At 33.2% G+C, this 19531-nt stretch overlaps 1 protein-coding gene across 2 annotated transcripts in view; it reads right to left on the bottom strand.

The window, feature by feature from the left end:
• COL11A1 (collagen type XI alpha 1 chain) overlaps positions 1–19531 on the bottom strand; it is a 217920-nt gene that overhangs the window by 94504 nt on the left and 103885 nt on the right. For both annotated transcript variants that reach the window (XM_030824979.1, XM_030824980.1), the window contains 7 exons: positions 18643–18696; positions 16990–17034; positions 15903–15956; positions 15778–15822; positions 9006–9059; positions 7104–7211; positions 4061–4114 (listed from right to left, as the gene is read on the bottom strand). In XM_030824979.1, the coding sequence (XP_030680839.1) occupies positions 4061–4114; positions 7104–7211; positions 9006–9059; positions 15778–15822; positions 15903–15956; positions 16990–17034; positions 18643–18696 (414 nt within the window). The remainder of the gene's footprint in view (positions 1–4060; positions 4115–7103; positions 7212–9005; positions 9060–15777; positions 15823–15902; positions 15957–16989; positions 17035–18642; positions 18697–19531) is intronic.

Below are 19531 nucleotides of genomic sequence, written 5' to 3'. Positions count from 1 at the left end.
TAATTTTGAGATTTATGTTATTTATGCATCAGCTACATGCATCAGCTAAGTAAGTACATTACTGGTACATTACTTAGGCTCATCAAGTATAGATTTTTCTCCTGCAAAGTGAGGGCAATAATACACAGCTTACAGGTAATTTGAAATTTGTGGGACAGAAAAAAAAGAATGCTTGGTATAAAAATAATAATTATATATAATAAATAATAATTATTTTAAAATGTAATAAGCTTATAAAAATGCTATTTCATTTACAAATAGCCACATTTTACAGATGGAATGCAATATAATCTTCAATAACCAAATTTCCCATATGATCTTGTACATATATCTAAATTTTTATCTTCTCATTTATTTGATCATGATTGTGATTAGCTTCCCTCATCGCTGTATCATAAAATAGAGAAGATTAGTGTTCCCATCCTTGCTGCTCAACTTGTTAATTATGAGACCCTGAAAAGGAATGAGTGGAGAGTTTTCCTGTTTAGATCACTGTATGGATTAAGTGCAATAATACGTAAAATGTCTAGCCTCTGCTAGAATACTAGACATCAAATTTTACAAACTTCCCCATATATTAAGGGAAATGTAACAAAGCCTTCTTTGACTTGGATACACTCCTTTCTTTTTTTAATCCACTCACTTGCATTGAAATACCCCTAAAAATAATGTTTCTCCAAGTGATACATGGCTCCTCTGCATCAGAATAATCTATAGTAATTGCTAAAAATATGGATTGCCAAGGCACACTCCACATCTACTGAAACCGAAACAGACTCTCTGGCAGTGAGGTCCAGGAATCTGCATTTTACCAACCTCTAGGGGTCACATGTACTGTGAAATCTTAGAAGTCTTGAAGCTGTATTCTCAGGCATGTACAGTTGGAATAGCCAGGTGTAGAGTATTACCTACTCACAGGAGGTAACTATTTGGCCCTATTCCCAATTTGAAAGTAGTGAATATTACACACTTATCAGGAAGGTAAGATGCTAGCAATTTGTATTTCCTACAGGATGCTATTAAAGCAGGTAAATAAAATTGTATGTGATGCCCTATGGCAGCTGATAGTCAAAATAATAACCTGAAGGATGCACTGCTAAGCTGCTTTTTATAACATGTTTTCCTATACGTTTCAATACATGCCTATATAGCTAACTTGTGATTAACCTGAGAACAATTATTAGGGTGTGTAATATTCACGTACTGGGGAAAAAAGTCTCAGCACATTACATTTTGAAGAGCTTTCAAAATCTCTTTTCTTCTCTACACAGAATCAGTTAGTTACGTCTAGCACAGTATTACTATGTGACTATTACAGGAATTGGACAAATGAGTATAATACAGTATGAAAATAAAAATTTTGAATAGGGGGACAAACACTCAGTTCTGTCCTGACTAGAAGAGATAACTAAGCATATTTATAGATACTTCATTTAAGCAAAGAGATATTATGCACCGATTTTGTTTTTCATAAATGTGTATTCTTACATAGAGTTTCTACTCTAGGAAATTGATAGAAAACACAGAAAAATGACAAACCCACCAATTAATCAGTTGAATATATGGAAACGTTATTTTTTGTTTCCCACATAAGGAATTATCACCAAAATATATAATTTCTATGAAACAGTATTACCTGTTTTTATACAGAAACACACAAAGGCCATAAAGTCAAAGATTAATCGTGAAATTGGGTCGGTCAATAAATGTGAAACTAAAAATGTGAAATTTTTAAAATGCTGTCTGAAATATAAAGGTATCCTACCTTAAAATAGATCTTATTTTAGAAACAGCTATCATTTTATAGCGCATGTGGTGCTACATCTTTTTAATACCTTTATGGTTTATATTGCTACTAAGAAATTACTAAGATGTCAAATTACAGTCCTTAATCTGCTTGAAGGAGACTGGTAAAGGTATTTCATTATAGTAAAATAAACATTTAAATTTATTCAAAATTCATCAGCTTACACATAGGAAAAAATATGAAGCTATCTTTCATCTTTGATGTGCCAGTCAGTTTTTCATTTTAGAACTGAGAAACTTAAAAGCTTTTTGATCATAGAAATAATAAATGAGTTATGAAGAGAAGCAATATGAAGAAATAAAGAATAAAATTCCAGACATTTCGGTAAAAGGATTAAAAAATGTTGGATACCTCTAGGAGGAAACATTTCTGTTTAGTTATTCTGTTGCATTTTGTTAATAAAAACAATTCAAAGAATATTGGTCAGAGAACTTAGAAAAAAACAATTTTAAATAAATTCATAAAATAAAATTCTACTCCTTCATGTAATATTGTGACAGATTCCTATGTTTTTAAATCAAAACAAAACAATTGCAATTTAACGTAATAAATAGATCAAGAATGCATGAAGTGACGTAAGGATAGCTTGAGGTCCTGGATTATGCAGTGAATGGCTTCTTTTACTGATAATATTTGTGAAAATGCTTGACATTTGAAAGGAAGCTAACTGGGAGACAGAGCAGTATATTAGAGATAATATTTAAATGATAAAAAGTATTAATCAGTGTCCTGTGTATAGCCAGAAAATATTTAAATTATGCCTGTATTATTTTTAAATCACAGATGCCATAAATCTTATTTTAGAAGGGTTCAAAAGCATTATATTTATCCCCTGCTACTCAAGGAAGCATTTTTTGGGAAACTCAATGAAAAAATTGTAAGACAAAGCTGTACAGCAAGCCTAAGACAGTGTTATCACGTGGCAATGAGGGAACACGATGACATGCAGTTTACATATTCAGGGAGAAGGATATTTTTGTCTCCCATAATTACATGTGAAACTTATGAATAGATACACGTTTAAGAATGTTACAGAAGCAGGATTTGCCATACCTATTGTTTCTGTTATGCCTAAATGGGTCAAACTCAATAAAATGATAGATTGATATAATCTCATGTACATATAACTAAAAGAATGATATCACTGAAACCACCCAGCACTTCTCTGTCTCCGTCCTGTATCATAACCATTCTGTTATTAATAATCAACATTTATACATTAATTCACTTAACAAGCTTAATTTAACGACTGAATGCATCAAGTGCATCCTTAACAAAGTTTTATGATAGGTTTGAGAAAAATTAGTACACCAAAGTAAATATGCATTTTGAAAATCATATTTTTTATGCTTAAAATATGTATATTTCAAATAGACAAAAATGAGATTTGAGTGATACAGTGAATTGAGTGGTGTCTCCTCAAAATTTATATCCATACACAAATCTATGGAAACTGTGAATGTTACCTTACTTGGAAAAAAAAAAAAGTCTTGCCAAATGCTATTAAATTAAGGAAATGGGATTCTCCTGGATTGCCTAGGTGGTCCCTAAATCCAATGGCGACTGTCCTTACAAGAGACAGAAGAGAATAAGACACACAGAAAAAAGGCCAGTTAAGAAGGGAACAGAGATTGGAGTCATGAAGCCACAAGCCAAGGAATGCCTGGGGCCACCAGAAGCTGGGGGAGGCAATGACAGATTCTTTACTAGAAACTCTAGAGGCAGCATGGCCCTGTGACACCATGATTTCATGCTTCTGGCCTCCAGAACTGTGAGGCAGTGAATTTCTGTTGTTTTAAGTTAATAAGTTCGTGGAGATTTGTCATAGCAACCCTGGAAAAAAAATACTAATGGAAATGAGGGTAACAGTGTGAAAGGTGTATTAATTAAAAAAAAATCAAGTGGTAATTTAAACCCTTAGGATAATAGAAAGGAAATCAAAAGCTATTATCCATTAAATGTCTTCCATGTTAAAACTTCCGGGTATACTAGGATAGTTCTTGTTCCAATTACAAAGAAGTACCGATTATGCCTTTGTTTCGTGACTCCTTCTCCTAAAATACTGTAATCCATAGTCACCTAAGCTCTTTGAGCTCCCTGCACTCCAGGTGTCCACATGCTCTATGATTCCTTGTGAAACTATTTTTAAGTACTCATCATAATATAGAGATGTTACAAACTGTAAGGTAACCATATGTGATTAATATTGTCTTCACAAAATGTTAATAAACTATAAATATCAAGCTGTTTTACCTTTGGACCTTGTCTTCCTGGATATCCTGGTAATCCTGGAACTCCAAGTTTTCCCTGTAGTTAAAATATATATTAATCAAAGTAATATTTTAAGTTGAATTAAGTTTACATAATGATTTCAATATTTTTTCTAAATATTAGAATCACATATTGTACACTCAAAGGAAGATTTGGAGGTTTTTATCATTATTTACCTTCATTATGTTTCTTCATGTGAATAAGAAAATTGTTGCTTTGAACATATTTCTAATGTTATAATGTTGCCTGACTTAACCTTTATTATATAAGTGATAGTGCCTTCTTTAGGTACATGAACCCTGAGGATTTAAAGAGAACTCTACACTTCTTTGTGAATTCTAAAGCATGGTTAAAAATACTCCTAAGCTTTTTCAACATTAAATACTATTTTAAATTAGTTGATGTAACTGGCACAATATTTAGATTTTATCATTCCAACTAGAATAAATCTTTTTGATAAAGTTATTTCATTTATCCCAGTCTAAATATAAAATCAAGGATCATGAGTTACTTAACTTTTCTCAATGAGTAAGTAAACCTAGATATGCAAAGAAATTCAGAATTAACTTTTAAGACAAATTTCTTCTTTCACTCTAACATGCTGAAATATTTGGACTAATAAATATAATATGTGTTGAGAGCTTTAGCTAATAATGATGGTTTTTGTGGAGTGTTTATTCCTCCAAGCAGGTAATTGAATATACTATTTTGTTCCAGTGCAATGAGATTACCTTTCAATCTGTAAGTGCTAAAACAAAATTTATGTTATAATGAAGTCCAACAATGTGTAACAAATACCAGATGGTTTAAAATATTATCCTAAACAATTTACTTCCCTAAGATTTCTATCTGAACAAAACATTAATTAAAAAAACACAGGTAGAAGGATAAAAAAATGAATTGAATAAAATATGTATGTGGAAATTTACTGTGCATCCATTTCCCTAATAAGATACTTACAAAAGCATACTTCATTTATAAAATATTATTTACTAATGTCTTAAACATTAGAAAGCATAATGTATCATTATTTTCAGTGTACATTGAACAACTAAAAATGGAAAATAAACACAAGTTCAAATTTGTATGTGCATTGATAAAAGATGAACAGAAGCTTATAAATAAAAATAAGTATTTTACTGGATGAAACAAGGCAAAAAATTAAGAACATGGTTTATGACCTTCTTATTACAGATTGAACTAAAGAGTTGTCCAAGTCATGATCAGCATTGCATAGATAAGTAGTCTTCAGATGGAAAATACACAAACAAACCCTAAGAAGCATACTTATAATGATGTCCCCTTGGATACATTAAATTATCACAGCTTGTTTTATACCATCAATTTCAAGATAAGTAAAAATACCTAATTCTGATCACAAGCTATTTGTTTTCTTTGGTAATTACCACATTAGAATGTATGTATATACTCTAATTCATTTTAGAGTCATTTTAAAATAAATTCTGGTGGAAAGTTTGTATTTTCAATAGGATGATAGGCAACTTCAATAAACTAACAAATACTAATGAAATATTAAAGAAGAAAAGAACTGTGGGGTAGTTTAAACTCCTGATTTATCATAATAGCTTGTGTGACTGTTTATACATGATAGAGCGTAAGATGACAGGAAGGTCCCAGGATACCCTTTTAACTACTGGCATTGAGCATTTTAAATGAAAGGGTTTAAATGCCCCATAAGCCTTTTTTTTTCCCCTGGTCTTTTTCTTTTGCTGCCAAATCACTATAACAATGTTCATTAATTTATAATTAGCAATGTTTTTTCAAAGTGTGAAACTGTAGAAGTTTCAAATTATGAAACCCGATAAGAACTGTCATATTAGATGATTCATAAGGACATGAGGAATTTTCTTTTTGTCTATTCACACTCTCTATATAATACCTATGTCATGTATTTTCTTTCTGAGATAGAATGGTGGGGGCTTCTATTTGTAATTTTCTTAAATAGCATGAAATTTCTTTATGGCATGTTTGTTGTAGAAAATATGGACATATACATATAGAAAAAGAACCATTTGAATTATACCAGAAACAGATTATTGATATTTTGCTTTAGTGTATATAATGTAATAACATTCATCATAGACAATTTACATTATACATTATTACATTATAACATGAAGTCAAATTTCAATGTTGCCTAATATTATATTGAAATATAAATGTAATGGTTGCAAATCTTTTTGATGCAACACATAATGCCCAGTGTCTCTCAAATAATGAATATTATAATTATCTGGGGATGTTTTAAAACATATTGATACTTGTGTCAAGCCCAGATTAAAATTAAAATATCTTGAAGTTGGGCCTGAATACCAGTATTTTTTAATAGACTTATTATGTGAAATGCATGTTTAAGTGGAAAAAATAAAAGATGATTCTACTTGGCCCAAAACCATAAGTAGACCCTCTTTCATTGATTCTTTCATCCTTTAATCACACATCCTTTAATTCTCAACATCTAATGTGGAAGAACTCTAAGAGTAGCTGATTCTACATGGCCAAGGAGGGCATAGAAGACTAGAAAATAAGGAGAAGTGACAGAAGAAGTGTTCATCTCATAATTATACCTCTTAGGAGTATTTAATAGGAATTTAACAGAATTCCCTACTTAATATAGACATATATATGTAGTATATATATATATATAGGAAAGAAAAGGAATCATTTTAATTCTACAAGAGATTATTATTTATATTTTGCTTTAGTGTATATAATGTGATAACATTGTCATAAACATTTCTTGGTTTTTTTAAAAAAAATTAACTTCACAGTACATTATAGAAAATTTACCATATCACTAAAGAGTTTCTGGAGGCAAATTTTAATATTGCCTAATATTACACTGAAATGTAAATGTAATGGTTGCAAATTTAAAATGATAATGAAACATTTTATCTTTAAGGTATCAAGAACTCAATTTCTGACACCAGTTATTGAAAGAAATTTAAATGATAATGAAACATCACCTGCAAGAGTACTGGTGAATTTAAAGTCATTTACCAACCTTTTCTCCTGCTTGACCTGAAGGACCTGGGTCTCCGGTTGGGCCTGCTCGACCTTTGGGTCCTTCAGGGCCATCTTCCCCTCTTGGGCCAATTTGACCAACTTCTCCCTGAGGCACAGAACAACAACATTCTTATGAGTGAAACTTCCTTTACAAAAATTGTAACAGTGAAAAAAATATGACAGTGAAAGAGATCTGATATAACAAACTCCATCTTGCCTTTTACCTTCAAACTGTCCTTGATCATTCCTGGGCATGGAGCAAGCTAACATTGGGAGAAATGTACTTTATAGTTTAAATGATGATAGTCCTTCCCCAAACAAATCTGCCTTTATAAAAACTAATACAAAGCCACAAGGTTAGAATTATGAAAGGGGTGTGAATTCCATTAAAATGTAGGCATAGTAAAAAATTACCAGCCATTGTTCCGAAAGTTACAATGTTTATAACTTCCCCAATTACTCCTGTAAATAACACCACTATGTAGAACATAAGATTAGCCTTTTGAGATGTCTTTTCAGACTTTTGCATTTCTGACAACCAGCTGACTCCACCTCCACCCAGACCCATGACTCGTGATTTAACTGGCCCCGTGGTCCCCAGCCAGAAGCTGAATCAGCACACAAGGACCATTGTCCATACCCCTATGATTGCATCCCCAACCAAGCAGCAGCTCTCATTTCCTAGCCTCCTGCCCACCAAACTATCTTTAAAAAACCCTATCCTCCAAATTTTTGTGGAGGCTAATTTGAGTAATAATAGAACTCCAGTCTCCTATTCAGTTAACTCTATTTGTAGAGAAATAGTCAAACTCTTTCTCTATTGCAGTTCCCCTGTCTTGATAAATAGGCTCTGTCTGGGCAGCAGGCAAGATAAACCCATCATGCAGTTACAAAAATATATTTGGAAATTGAGAGGCATAAATTACAGTCTATTGAAAGTCAGAGTTTTCAACTTTGGTGTGTTTACTCATGTTTTTGTTCATGACAAAGAGGCTTGAAAGTGTTTGACTTTATCAATCTTTTCATATTTAATAAACAACTGAATATAGTCTGATATTTGAAAATCTACAAAAGCCGAATCCTATCGTATATGACATTAAATTGCTTTTAATGCATCTGTGTTGCAGAGAGAGGGAAAAATAATAATAAAGATTGGTCAGCAGCTTTGGAAATTACTGTTTGGAACACAAGAAAAATATCTCTATTTTGTACTTGGCTTTTATCTTTAATGTTTAAGAACTTGTATATGGATGTTATTGCCCCCAATCCTACATGCAGACTTCATTTGAATTTTAGGAAAACAAATATTTTCTATAGAATGCTTCTTTATTCAGATGTATTAGGTACTAGTATATTACTTAAAAATAAATCTTCCCAATAAAGCATTTAATTTGCTTTAGATAACTAATATTTCTCTTTGTTTTCTGTAATGTATTACTAGAAAAAACTACTATCTTTACATTCAAAAATTGAACACCACCATATAATGAAAATTCATGAAAGTTACAGACATATACTTTCCAGGCAGCACAGCTCATTACATATGAACAAAATTTAGAACAAACTTCTCAAATTACTTCTAGTAATTTGATCATAACTTTCTAATGTCCTGTGTATAAACAATACACGTGTGTGTGTGCATGTGTGTGTGTGCATGCGCGTGCATGCGCATGTTTATTATGGAACCTGTGGAAATATAACATCTAAAAGACAATTGATACTACACTATGTCCACAAAAATTAAAATCCCTAAATCTTTGTATAAAAACTTAAATGATTAAAGGCTTAGGTAGTACAAACATTTTATTTGTCATATGCTTACTATATTTAAAGATAAGCAAAGGAAAAAATATATATACATTAAATTTTATGTACTAGTGCACATTTTCTTTATACTTACTCTGTCACCTTTTAGACCCATATCACCTTTGAATCCTGGAAAACCATCTTCACCCTAAAACATTACAAAAGGAATTAAATAGGAGTTTAATCAGTCCTTTGGAGTAACCTAAAATATTGCTATAAGAATTTATGTGCTGATAATGAGGGAAAATTATTTTTGAGAAATGTGAATGGTAGTTGTGAAACTTCCTCCTCCCTTTTCCAACTCGAGCCACAGATTCTGACCACCAATATAATCTCATATTTTCGCAATTATTGGCTATAAACTACCCTAGGACATTTTTCACAAATATGTTCATTAAATCTTATTTTATGAGGGAAAAAACCTTTCTCCCATAACAACATGTATTCTATACTAGTTTAACAAATAAAAAATAAATATTTTGCCAGGCGTGGTGGTTCACACCTGTAATCCCTGCACTTTGGTAGGCCAAGGTGGGCAGATTGTTCAAGCCCACGAGTTTCAGGCCAGCCTGGGCCACATGGCAACACCCATCTCTACAAAAAATACAAAAATTAACCAGGCGTGTGGGTGCATGATTGTAATAGCCACTAAAAAAGCTGATTAGGAGATATACCTAATGCTAAATGACGAGTTAATGGGTGCAGCACACCAAAATGGCACATGGATACACATGTAACAAACCTGCACATTGTGCACATGTACCCTAAAACTTAAAGTATAATAATAATTTTAAAAAAAAAAGCTGATGTGGGAAGATCGCTTGAGCTCAGGAGGTCAAGGCTGCAGTGAGCCATGATTGTGCTACTGTACTCAAGCCTGGTGACAGAGCAAGAACTTCTCCCCCGCCCAACAACAAGAACAACAACAACAAAAGGAAACGCTTAGTTATCATTTTAACTTTGTATTACAAGAGCTCTGGAGTAGCAAATAGAATAAAATGATTTTCCCTTAATTTACTAATTTATGCCTATAAATTTTATGTCGTATTTTTTTATCATGTCCATTAGATAGATGCCTTCTAGCTCAATGGGTTCTGTATCTTACAATCTTCTTTCAGGTAAAATTAATTATATAAAATAGAAATTAATAATATCCTTTACAGGTAGAATTGCTAATTGTAGCACTATACACACAGAGCGACAATGCTGAAAACGGAGTCATTTAATGAAGAGAGGAACAATTTGGGCTATGGAAATATCTTCTATCATTCTTATTGAAACCTAGATTTTTAAGACAGTTGCATAAACAACCTTACTATCTCTTAAGTTCAAGAAAAAAATTAAATTACCAAGAAATAGTCATTCATGTATTCAATAAAATTAATTAAGGAATTACTCATTCAAAGTGCTGTGGAGTACTTTGAGGTTTTTTTTTACCAGTAAAATCTAAAAGTGGGCCAGGCACAGTGGCTCATGCCTGTAATCCCAGTAGTTTGGGAGGCTGAAGCAGGTGGATCTTCTGAGGTAAGGAGTTCGAGACCAGCCTGGCCAACACGGTGAAACCCTGTCTCTACTAAAAATAGAAAAATTAGCCAGGCATGGTCGTGGGTGCCTATTATCCCAGCTACTCAGGAGGCTGAGGCAGGAGAATTGCTTGAACCCAGGAGGTAGAGGTTGCAGTGAACCAAGATCACTCCACTGCACTCCAGACTTGGCAACATAGGGAGACTCCATCTCAAAAACAAAACAAAACAAAACAAACAAACAACTGAAAGTGGGACATTTGCAGTTATTTTGGTACAGATGAAGTAGAAAGGGTGTCTGCAGAAGAATGCCAAAATAATGATGATAATGATGATGATGTACGGTGCTTATGGAGGGGGTGGTGAGGCAGTAGGTTAATAGGGAGGGTTTGATGGAGGGGTTTTCATTTCAGTTGGTAGAAATAGATTTGATCTGAGAATTTCAGAAAAGAACATTTTGGGCTGTGTATGAAAACAAAGCTAGGAAGGATAGGCACAAATGCTTCCACATCTCGCTGCCAAAATGACCTCTTTAAAATACAAAACTGGTCACAACAATGTTTACTTTAAAATATTCTAATGGTATCAAATTGCTAATAATCAATATAAGGCACCTCCCTTCACCACATGATCTAGCCCTTCTTCACTTCTTCAGTCTTTTGTCTTGAACTCCTCCTAAAATTAACCTCTCCATCTTACGGCCTTCACTGAATAATTATTATTGCAACAATATGCCGTCCTGCATTTTCTAGATCATAGGTTGTTTTCCTTCTACTAAATGGCCAAACACAAGAATCCTGCCTAATTAACCTGTGTGTCTCCAGTATCAAACATGTTTTGGACCTTCAGTAACCATAGTGTTCAATAAACATTTACTAAATGCCTCACTGTGAGTTTAGCAAGGTATATTAAAGTCCAGAAAATACCAAATACTGGGTACTTGTGAATATGAGACCTAATCCTGGAAAGAGATTCAAACTGTTATCTTGCATACTCAAAGAACTCTAGCATGCCAGGGATTTTTTTTTTTTCAAGAGAAAATCATGCCATTTTCACCATCCTGCCAGGATGCTCTCTGTACTGAATGTGATTGGGCAATGGCAGAGGCTTAAGAGCTGAAAATGACCACTGAACTTGCTATTGACAACTGTCTTCATTACCTCCTCCCAAGAGAAAAACATAATTACACAGTTGCCACGCTTAGTTTAAAGAACACTGCACTCTATGTCTAAAAATCACTTATAGTTTTTAGGATTGTTTAAGACAGAGTTTTATTTTTAAATTATTTTTAAAGTGAGAATTCAGTCTACAGGGAGGCTATTTTTCTTATGTTTTAGTTTTCAGCATATTCATGTTTAAAAAACAATTAGATGATTTAATTAGGTATTTCCTTATAATAAATGTCATTTTTAGCAAGTGACATATCAAGTTACTAAGATTTCTAGTATTAAAATGATCAGATAAAGAAAAAAAGAAAACATAAGTTTAGAAGATGTATAAAAGTGGAATTCATCTATGCCACCTAATTTATTGAGCTGTGTTGCTCCAGACTTAAGAGACAAATCTGAGGCTAAAAAAGAGAGAATTTTAGTCATAATTAGAGTATTAACTTGCTATATCACCATCACCTTTGGTTAACAATTAACATCATTATATATAAAATATTTTCCATTTTCTTCTATCTCTTATGAGATAAATGATCAATTATCTTGCATACTCAGGAAAACAAAATAAATAAGGCATACTAAAAACTTATCAGGGCTTAATCCTTCACAGAGTTTGAAAATACGGAGAATTCTTACCATTAAAAATTGTAGGCCGGGCGCAGTGGCTCAAGCCTGTAATCCTAGCACTTTAGGAGGCCGAGGTGGGCAGATCATGAGGTCAGGGGTTTGAGACCATCCTGGCCAACATAGTGAAACCCTGTCTCTACTAAAAATACAAAAAAAATAGCAGGGCGTGGTGGCGGGCACCTGTAGTCCCAGCTACTCTGGAGGCTGAGGCAGGAGAATGGCGTGAACCCGGGAGGTGGAGCTTGCAGTGAGTGGAGATGGTGCCACTGCACTCCAGCCTGGGGGACAGAGCCAGACTCTGTCTCAAAAAAAAAAAAAAAAATTCTACTAACATTTATACAGAGTTTCTCTAAATCTATAATTTAGAAAACTAAATTGTAATCTATAATAAAACATAATTTACTACTTGATTGGTATATTAGATAGAATAAAAGGTATAGCTGAAAAATATCTTTAAATTTTTTTAGGAAATTTTCTTTATTTTACAGACTTCAAATAAGGCTCAGAGAAAGTAACTACAAACACCAGAATAAGAACCCAGAACTTTTGGTTCCCAATTTAAAATTTTAGTTATTTTCCTCTATATATACTTGCATCTTCTGAGATCATACACCCTAAAAGCAACGAGCAATTGTTAATAAGCTTTCCTACATACAAAAAAAATGTATCTTATTTTTTTTCCTGTATGGCTTTGTCCTCATATGTATCTAGTCATTTATAATTTTATTTGCCTCTGTCACTTTGCAACTCTCCTAGCAAGTTTCAGCAGTTAACAACATATCCACCCCAGTCAGGCAATTTTCTTTTAAACACTGCCTAGCCCCTCTAAAAATCCTTGATGGATACTAATTCCAGAGAAAAACATTTGCATTGTTACTTACATTTCTTAACAAGAAAAATTCCAAACAGAGACATTATTTTTAGTATAGGCAACCTACAAATTACATGTTAAACCCTACCTGACTCACCACTGTGCTCATTTGTCAATTCAGTGAGACACTATACAGTCTTCTCTTGGTATCTAGGGGTGATTGGTTCCAGGACCCTAACCCAACTTCCTATATGGAAATCTGTGGATGCTCCAGTTCTTGATATAAAAAGCTATAGTATTTATTTAGAGCCTACCCACATCCTCCTCCTTTATACTTTAAATCACCTCTAAATATTTATAATACCTAACAAAATCTAAATGCTATATAGTTGTTATTTTTTTATTTGTATTATTGTACATTGTTGTACTATAAGTTTTTTTGACAGGGTCTCAGTCTGTCACCCTGGCTGGAGTACAATAGCTTAATCATGGCTTCTTGCAGCCTTGACCTCCTGAGCTCAAGCAACTCTCCCTCCTTAGCCTCCCAAGTAGCTGGGACCACAGGTGTGCATCACAGTACCTGGCTAATTTTAAAAATATTTTGTAGAGATGAGGTCTCACTACTTTGCCCAGGCTGGTCTTGAACTACTGGGCTCAAACAATTATCCTGCCTTAGCCACCCAAAGTGTTGGGATTATAAGCATGTGCCACTGTACCCAGTCATATTATAATTTTTAATTTAATTTTTTGTTTTTCCAGTATCTTTGATCTATGGTTTATTGAATCCATGGATGCAGAACCCACAGGGAGCGCCAACTGGCACTCCGAAGTTCATCTAGGTGATCAGGATGAACTGAGATTACCGTTAAGTAGGTGAGCTAATGCGAAATGCATGGCCTTTTTCATGCAATAAATCTGACAACATAGCTGTTTACTTTTAGTATATAACAGTAGCTTTTTTCAGATAAAGTATAACGGATATAATAAATCCATCTCTTTTTGTTATCCATTCCCTATTGGTATCAAATCCACACATAAGCCTTTTGATAATATTGTAACTATGAAAATAAATGACTGTCCTTGAAAAAATATTAGCATGTGATATAATTTGAATATTTACCCACCCAAATCTCATGTTGAAATGTAATACCCAATGTTGAAAGTGGAACCTGGTCGGGGGTGATATGATCATGGGGGTGGATTTCTCATGAATGGTTTAGTACCATCTCCTTGATGCTGTCCTCCTGACAGTGAGTGCGTTCTCCGGAGATTTGATTGTTTAAAAGCATGTGGCACCTTCTTCACCCCTCCTGCTCCTGCTCCCAGCACATAGGATGCCCGTGCCCTCTTTGCCTTCCACTGGAAGCTTCCTGAGGCCTTCCAAGAAGCAAATGCCACTATGCTTCCTGTACAGCCTGCACAACCATGAGCCAATTAATCCCCTTTTTTTATAAATTACCCAGTCTCAGGTATTTCTTATGGCAGTGCAAGAACAGTCTAACAGAGTATGTTATGAGTATGATATTAACAATAGTTAATATCTATGTACCTCTCACCAAACATACCAATATTTATACTATACAACCATGTGTTGTTTTAACTTGGTATGAAATTTTGCAGTAAGAATTAATTCAATACTGATTCTGAGTGTATTAGTCCGCTTTTACACTGCTATAAAGATACTACCTGAGACTGGGTAATTTATAAGGGAAAGAGGTTTAATTGACTCACAGTTCTGCATGGCTGGGGAATCCTCAGGGAACTTACAATCATGGTAGAAGGCAAAGGAGAAACAAGTACCTTCTTTACAAGGTGGAAGAGAAAAAGAAAGAGAGAAAGGGGAAGTACCAGGCACTTATCAAAAAAACAGATCTTGTTAAGAACAAACTCACTATCAGGAGAACATCATGAGGGAAACCGCCCCCATGATCTCATCCCCTCCCACCATGTGCCTCCCTAGACAGGTAGGAATTACAATTTGGATTAGAATTCAAGATAAGATTTGGGTGGGCATACAGCTAAACTCTATCACTGAGTAATGTCATTCCCTTTGCATTTCATCATAGTCTTTGAAGGATTTGGGGCTCTGCACTCCTACTAGATGTATCCTTGAAAAAAATCCGAATGTCATGTTCTTCAGCAAAAGCCAATTACCTATAACTGCCCTACAAACGATGCCATATTCATTCATAGTTTTAGGTACATTATTTCATTCACTTCTGTCTGGTTGTAATTTTTATCTCTCTCAATAACACTATTGATTTGTGTGTAATATTATATAGAAAGACTTCCTCTTTCACCAATTGATTTAGTGTACTTCTAACTTTCCTATTTTGTGCTGAATTTGTTTAAATATTTTGGGGATGTCAATAGGGAAAAAAAGGAATAAACATTCATATGTTATGCATCTAACTAGATAACATCTAAATCCTGTAGCAAATCCGTTCCTAAGGCCAACCCTATGATTTACAAAACTTAAGCACATGTAAAAAAAAAAAAGGGATACAGAATTAATTCTCTTAGGTAACATAATTTAGTTTCTGTTCTAGCATTTAACCCTCATCATAAGATATAAGACATTGTTTTTAAGTTGTGAGGATAAAGGGTACAAAATTATACTAGCATTGTGTAGTATGTAGTGATCACTCAATATATTCAAGAAATAAAATATCTGTTGAATAAATTTAAATGTTAACATAATACACAGAAATTAAAACCACCTAAACAATTATATTTTACCTTTTCACCTTTAGATCCCTTGAGACCTCTGACACCATCTGCTCCCTGTGGAATAAATTCGAAGTATTAAGTGACTATAACATTTCACATTGAAAGTAAATAATGTGAAAACAATTTAATGTTACCTTTACTCCTCTGGGGCCAGGGTAGCCAATAGGTCCTTGTGGACCAGGAGGACCCTAAAATAGATTAGTTACCACTTATACGTATAATAAATTGAAAGTGCTACTCATTTACATACTATAATTTTACCAAATAATCTACAAGGATATGGTTTTTTTCTACTGCTAATATTTGATAAAGACTTTTTGGTAGTTTACTCTTTATTTCTAGAATCAGATATGATGATAAAAACATGTAACTAGCACTACTCACTCCAAATTTATTATGTCATATATTCATACTAAAAATGCGATATTGAAATGGACTAATAAGGCAAATCTTACAAGCATGTAAAATAATATAAACAATTCAAAAATTAATAACTAGATTTTTAACCTAAAATATGCTATAGTGAATGTCTATAACAGACAGTTACTGAAAAACTAACCAGACTGATAATTTCAAATAGAAAATTATAAATTAGTAGCATTCACTTCATCAAGAATATAATCAAAATAATATATCTTCCACAAGCTGTTTTTTTCTCTAGTCTACCTAGATAAAACATTCTATCAATCATAATTTATAATTTCCTCAGTAATGCTGAAATTTTAATAGTTTTAAAAGAATTCAAAACAACTGTAAACAAAATGATCCTACCCCTGCTACTGTAATCTAAAGTACTAACATTGAATATGCACATATTACATTTCACTTTGATATTTTCATAGCCATTGGTCTTAATTTAACATTTTATTAGATAATGGTTACCAGAAAGTAATAAGTAATAATAAAATTGGGGTTACATAAGCAGTTCAGTAATATTGAGTAATTCTTGTCCAATTTCATTGTTTTATATTATTACCATTTACTCCATATATAATACACATGCAGAATGTGCACGTATCCCTAGCCATGGGAATATTTTTTAAAAAGAGAGAACATAGTCTTATTTCTGAAATTACTGATATAAAATTAAAAGTAGTCCAAGATATCATTTTTATACCCAAAATAACTATATGAACAGGATTTATATATATGAGATGACCAAATTAAGGCATTTTCTCTTGGAAATTTATAGGACATTTAAATGGATACTTTGGAACCTACCAGAGCACCCTTTTCTCCAGACTGGCCTTCTTTCCCAGGATGACCCTATATTTAGCAAAAACATACACTGATAAGATGTAATATAAACATAGTTGATAATACTATGAAAGTATTTCTTTTGTTAATAAATCTACTAAGATCTTACTGTTTAAGTTTCAAAAACATTAAACACTTTTGCATCAGTGTGTATGGCTTTAAATAAATTGGAAACTATGGCATTTGGAAGTAAACATGATAAGCTTATATTTGATGGATGTAAGTTTCTTCAAATACATAATGCATTTGAGAGAGCTTAGAAAAAGCACATAAAATAATACATATTGTTCATTAACAATTCAACCCCAGCCTCAATTAGAGCCTTACATAAATGTATTTAAATCTGCCTTATATTTAGCAAATTGATCAAATGATCATATGTGCACCTTCAAAGGGGCACTAAGACATGTGGATGAGACATCTGAAAATACAGCAAGGTCATAAATACTAACAGTTTTAATAATCAACTTATGGAGATTCAGTAAATAAAAATATATAGCCACATCACAATTATACTCAATAACAAGGAGAGGTAGGATGAGAAATCTTACATCCTAGCACTACAAAATCTGAATATGTAGTTTAAAGAGGAAAAAAATCTGTAAATAACAGACGTTTTAGTATAATAACTGTAGGCCGGGTGCAGTGGCTCACGCCTGTAATCCCAGCACTTTGGGAGGCAGAGGCGGGCGGATCACGAGGTCAGGAGATCGAGACCATCCTGGCTAACACAGTGAAACCCCTTCTCCACTAAAAATACAAAAAATTAGCCGGGCGTGTTGGCGGGTGCCTGTAGTCCCAGCTACTTGGGAGGCTGAGGCAGGAGAGTGGCGTGAACCCGGGAGGCGGAGCTTGCAGTGAGCCGAGATTGCGCCACTGCACTTCAGCCTGGGCGACAGAGCGAGACTGTCTCAAAAAAAAAAAAGATTGCGCCGCTGCACTCCAGCCTGGGCGACAGAGTGAGACTCCGTCTCAAAAAAAAAAAATATATATATATATATACATATATATAAAATAACTGTAGAGATTACATAATTACATTATTTATTACTATTTGAAGGGAAATAACAAATATTGCTATATTTCCAGAAAAGGAAGAAATCCCTGAAGGCTAAGATATTTTCATGAAAGATGTCAGAAAATTTATGAATGGTGAGGAACTTCCCCTGGACTCATAGAAACAGATACTTTGAAAAGGAGGAGAAGATGTAAGGGCTTTCTAGGAGAGGAAACAGCTTGGGAAAGGTAAGATGATAGAAAATTTAGATCATGCTAAGAAAATGTTAGTGGAACTGCTTACCTGGAGCTAATGGTTAAGGAGGAAGTAAAAAAAATATATATATATATATATATATATATATATATATATATATGACATTCTGGGGAGGTTCTGGCTTAGAGTGCCAAATGAGTTTCTACAAAAGCCACTGTGAGCTCATTAAAGATTTTGCAATATGGAAGTGACACGATAAAAGGTATTTTAGAGAGATCAATGTTTAATTACTGGCTCAATTTATTTTTATTGCTAACCTCATATAATCATTTCTAAAACACATGTAAAATCTATTTTTAAAGATAATGTAAAGAAATTTTAATGACCAGGTAGCTGTTACTTACGGGAGGCCCATCAGCACCAGGAAGTCCAGCAAGTCCTGGTTTTCCTTGTGGTCCCTTATAAAATAGAGAAAAAAATTATTAAAAAATAAAAATAATTTTAAAAAGCTTTAACTTGTACATATACTACTAATGAAATTCTTATCCTGAGTCACTGGCTTGAATCCATAAGTAATAACCATTTAAATAACTTTTAAATATATTATATGGAGGAAATGCCAGGTAAAGCTAAAATAAAACCAAATTTAACATGTCAAAGGTATGCTAGGTTTTAGCCTTCGTATAATCTTAGATGTGTCTTTTTTTAAATTAGCAAATTAGTTTTTGAATACCACAATAAACTGAAGCTTAGAGAACAAAAAGGAAAGCAATATACGTCAGAAATATATTGATTCATATCATTAAAGAGGTAAAGATTGTATTATTTCCCTCAATAAAATTAATAAGTACTAATTCAAAAAATTATGTAGTAACATTGATGAAACACCATTAATTATTAAAATATTTTGTGCAATGTTATGGTATGATAGTTATTCATAGGAAATGAAGGAAAGTAAATCGATTTTAATGTAAAAAGAACATATCCTAATAGGTAACCAACAAGATAATAATAAAGTAATAATTCAACAGATTAATCCCTGTTTAACCATACAGAGTTTCAAATCACATTGAACATGACCATTTCTAAGTCTGGAACATGGTAAGAATCATTACTACAAGACTCAGACCTTTTCTTGGGAGAAAAGTAGACATTCTTCTAAGAATATTAAATTTATCAAGTTCCCAGAGCCCAGGTCATTATTATTGACACATCAAGTTATTGTCCAGGATTCAGAATCAATGGGAAGGTCAAGGACATATCAGCAAGCCTAAATGCTGGACATATTTTTGA

The sequence above is a fragment of the Nomascus leucogenys genome, chromosome 12 (genome assembly GCF_006542625.1).
Source record: "Nomascus leucogenys isolate Asia chromosome 12, Asia_NLE_v1, whole genome shotgun sequence".
In the NCBI taxonomy this organism is placed as follows: Eukaryota; Metazoa; Chordata; class Mammalia; order Primates; family Hylobatidae; genus Nomascus; species Nomascus leucogenys.
Note: the sequence above shows the minus strand (reverse complement) of the source record. Positions and strands in the feature narration are given on the sequence as shown.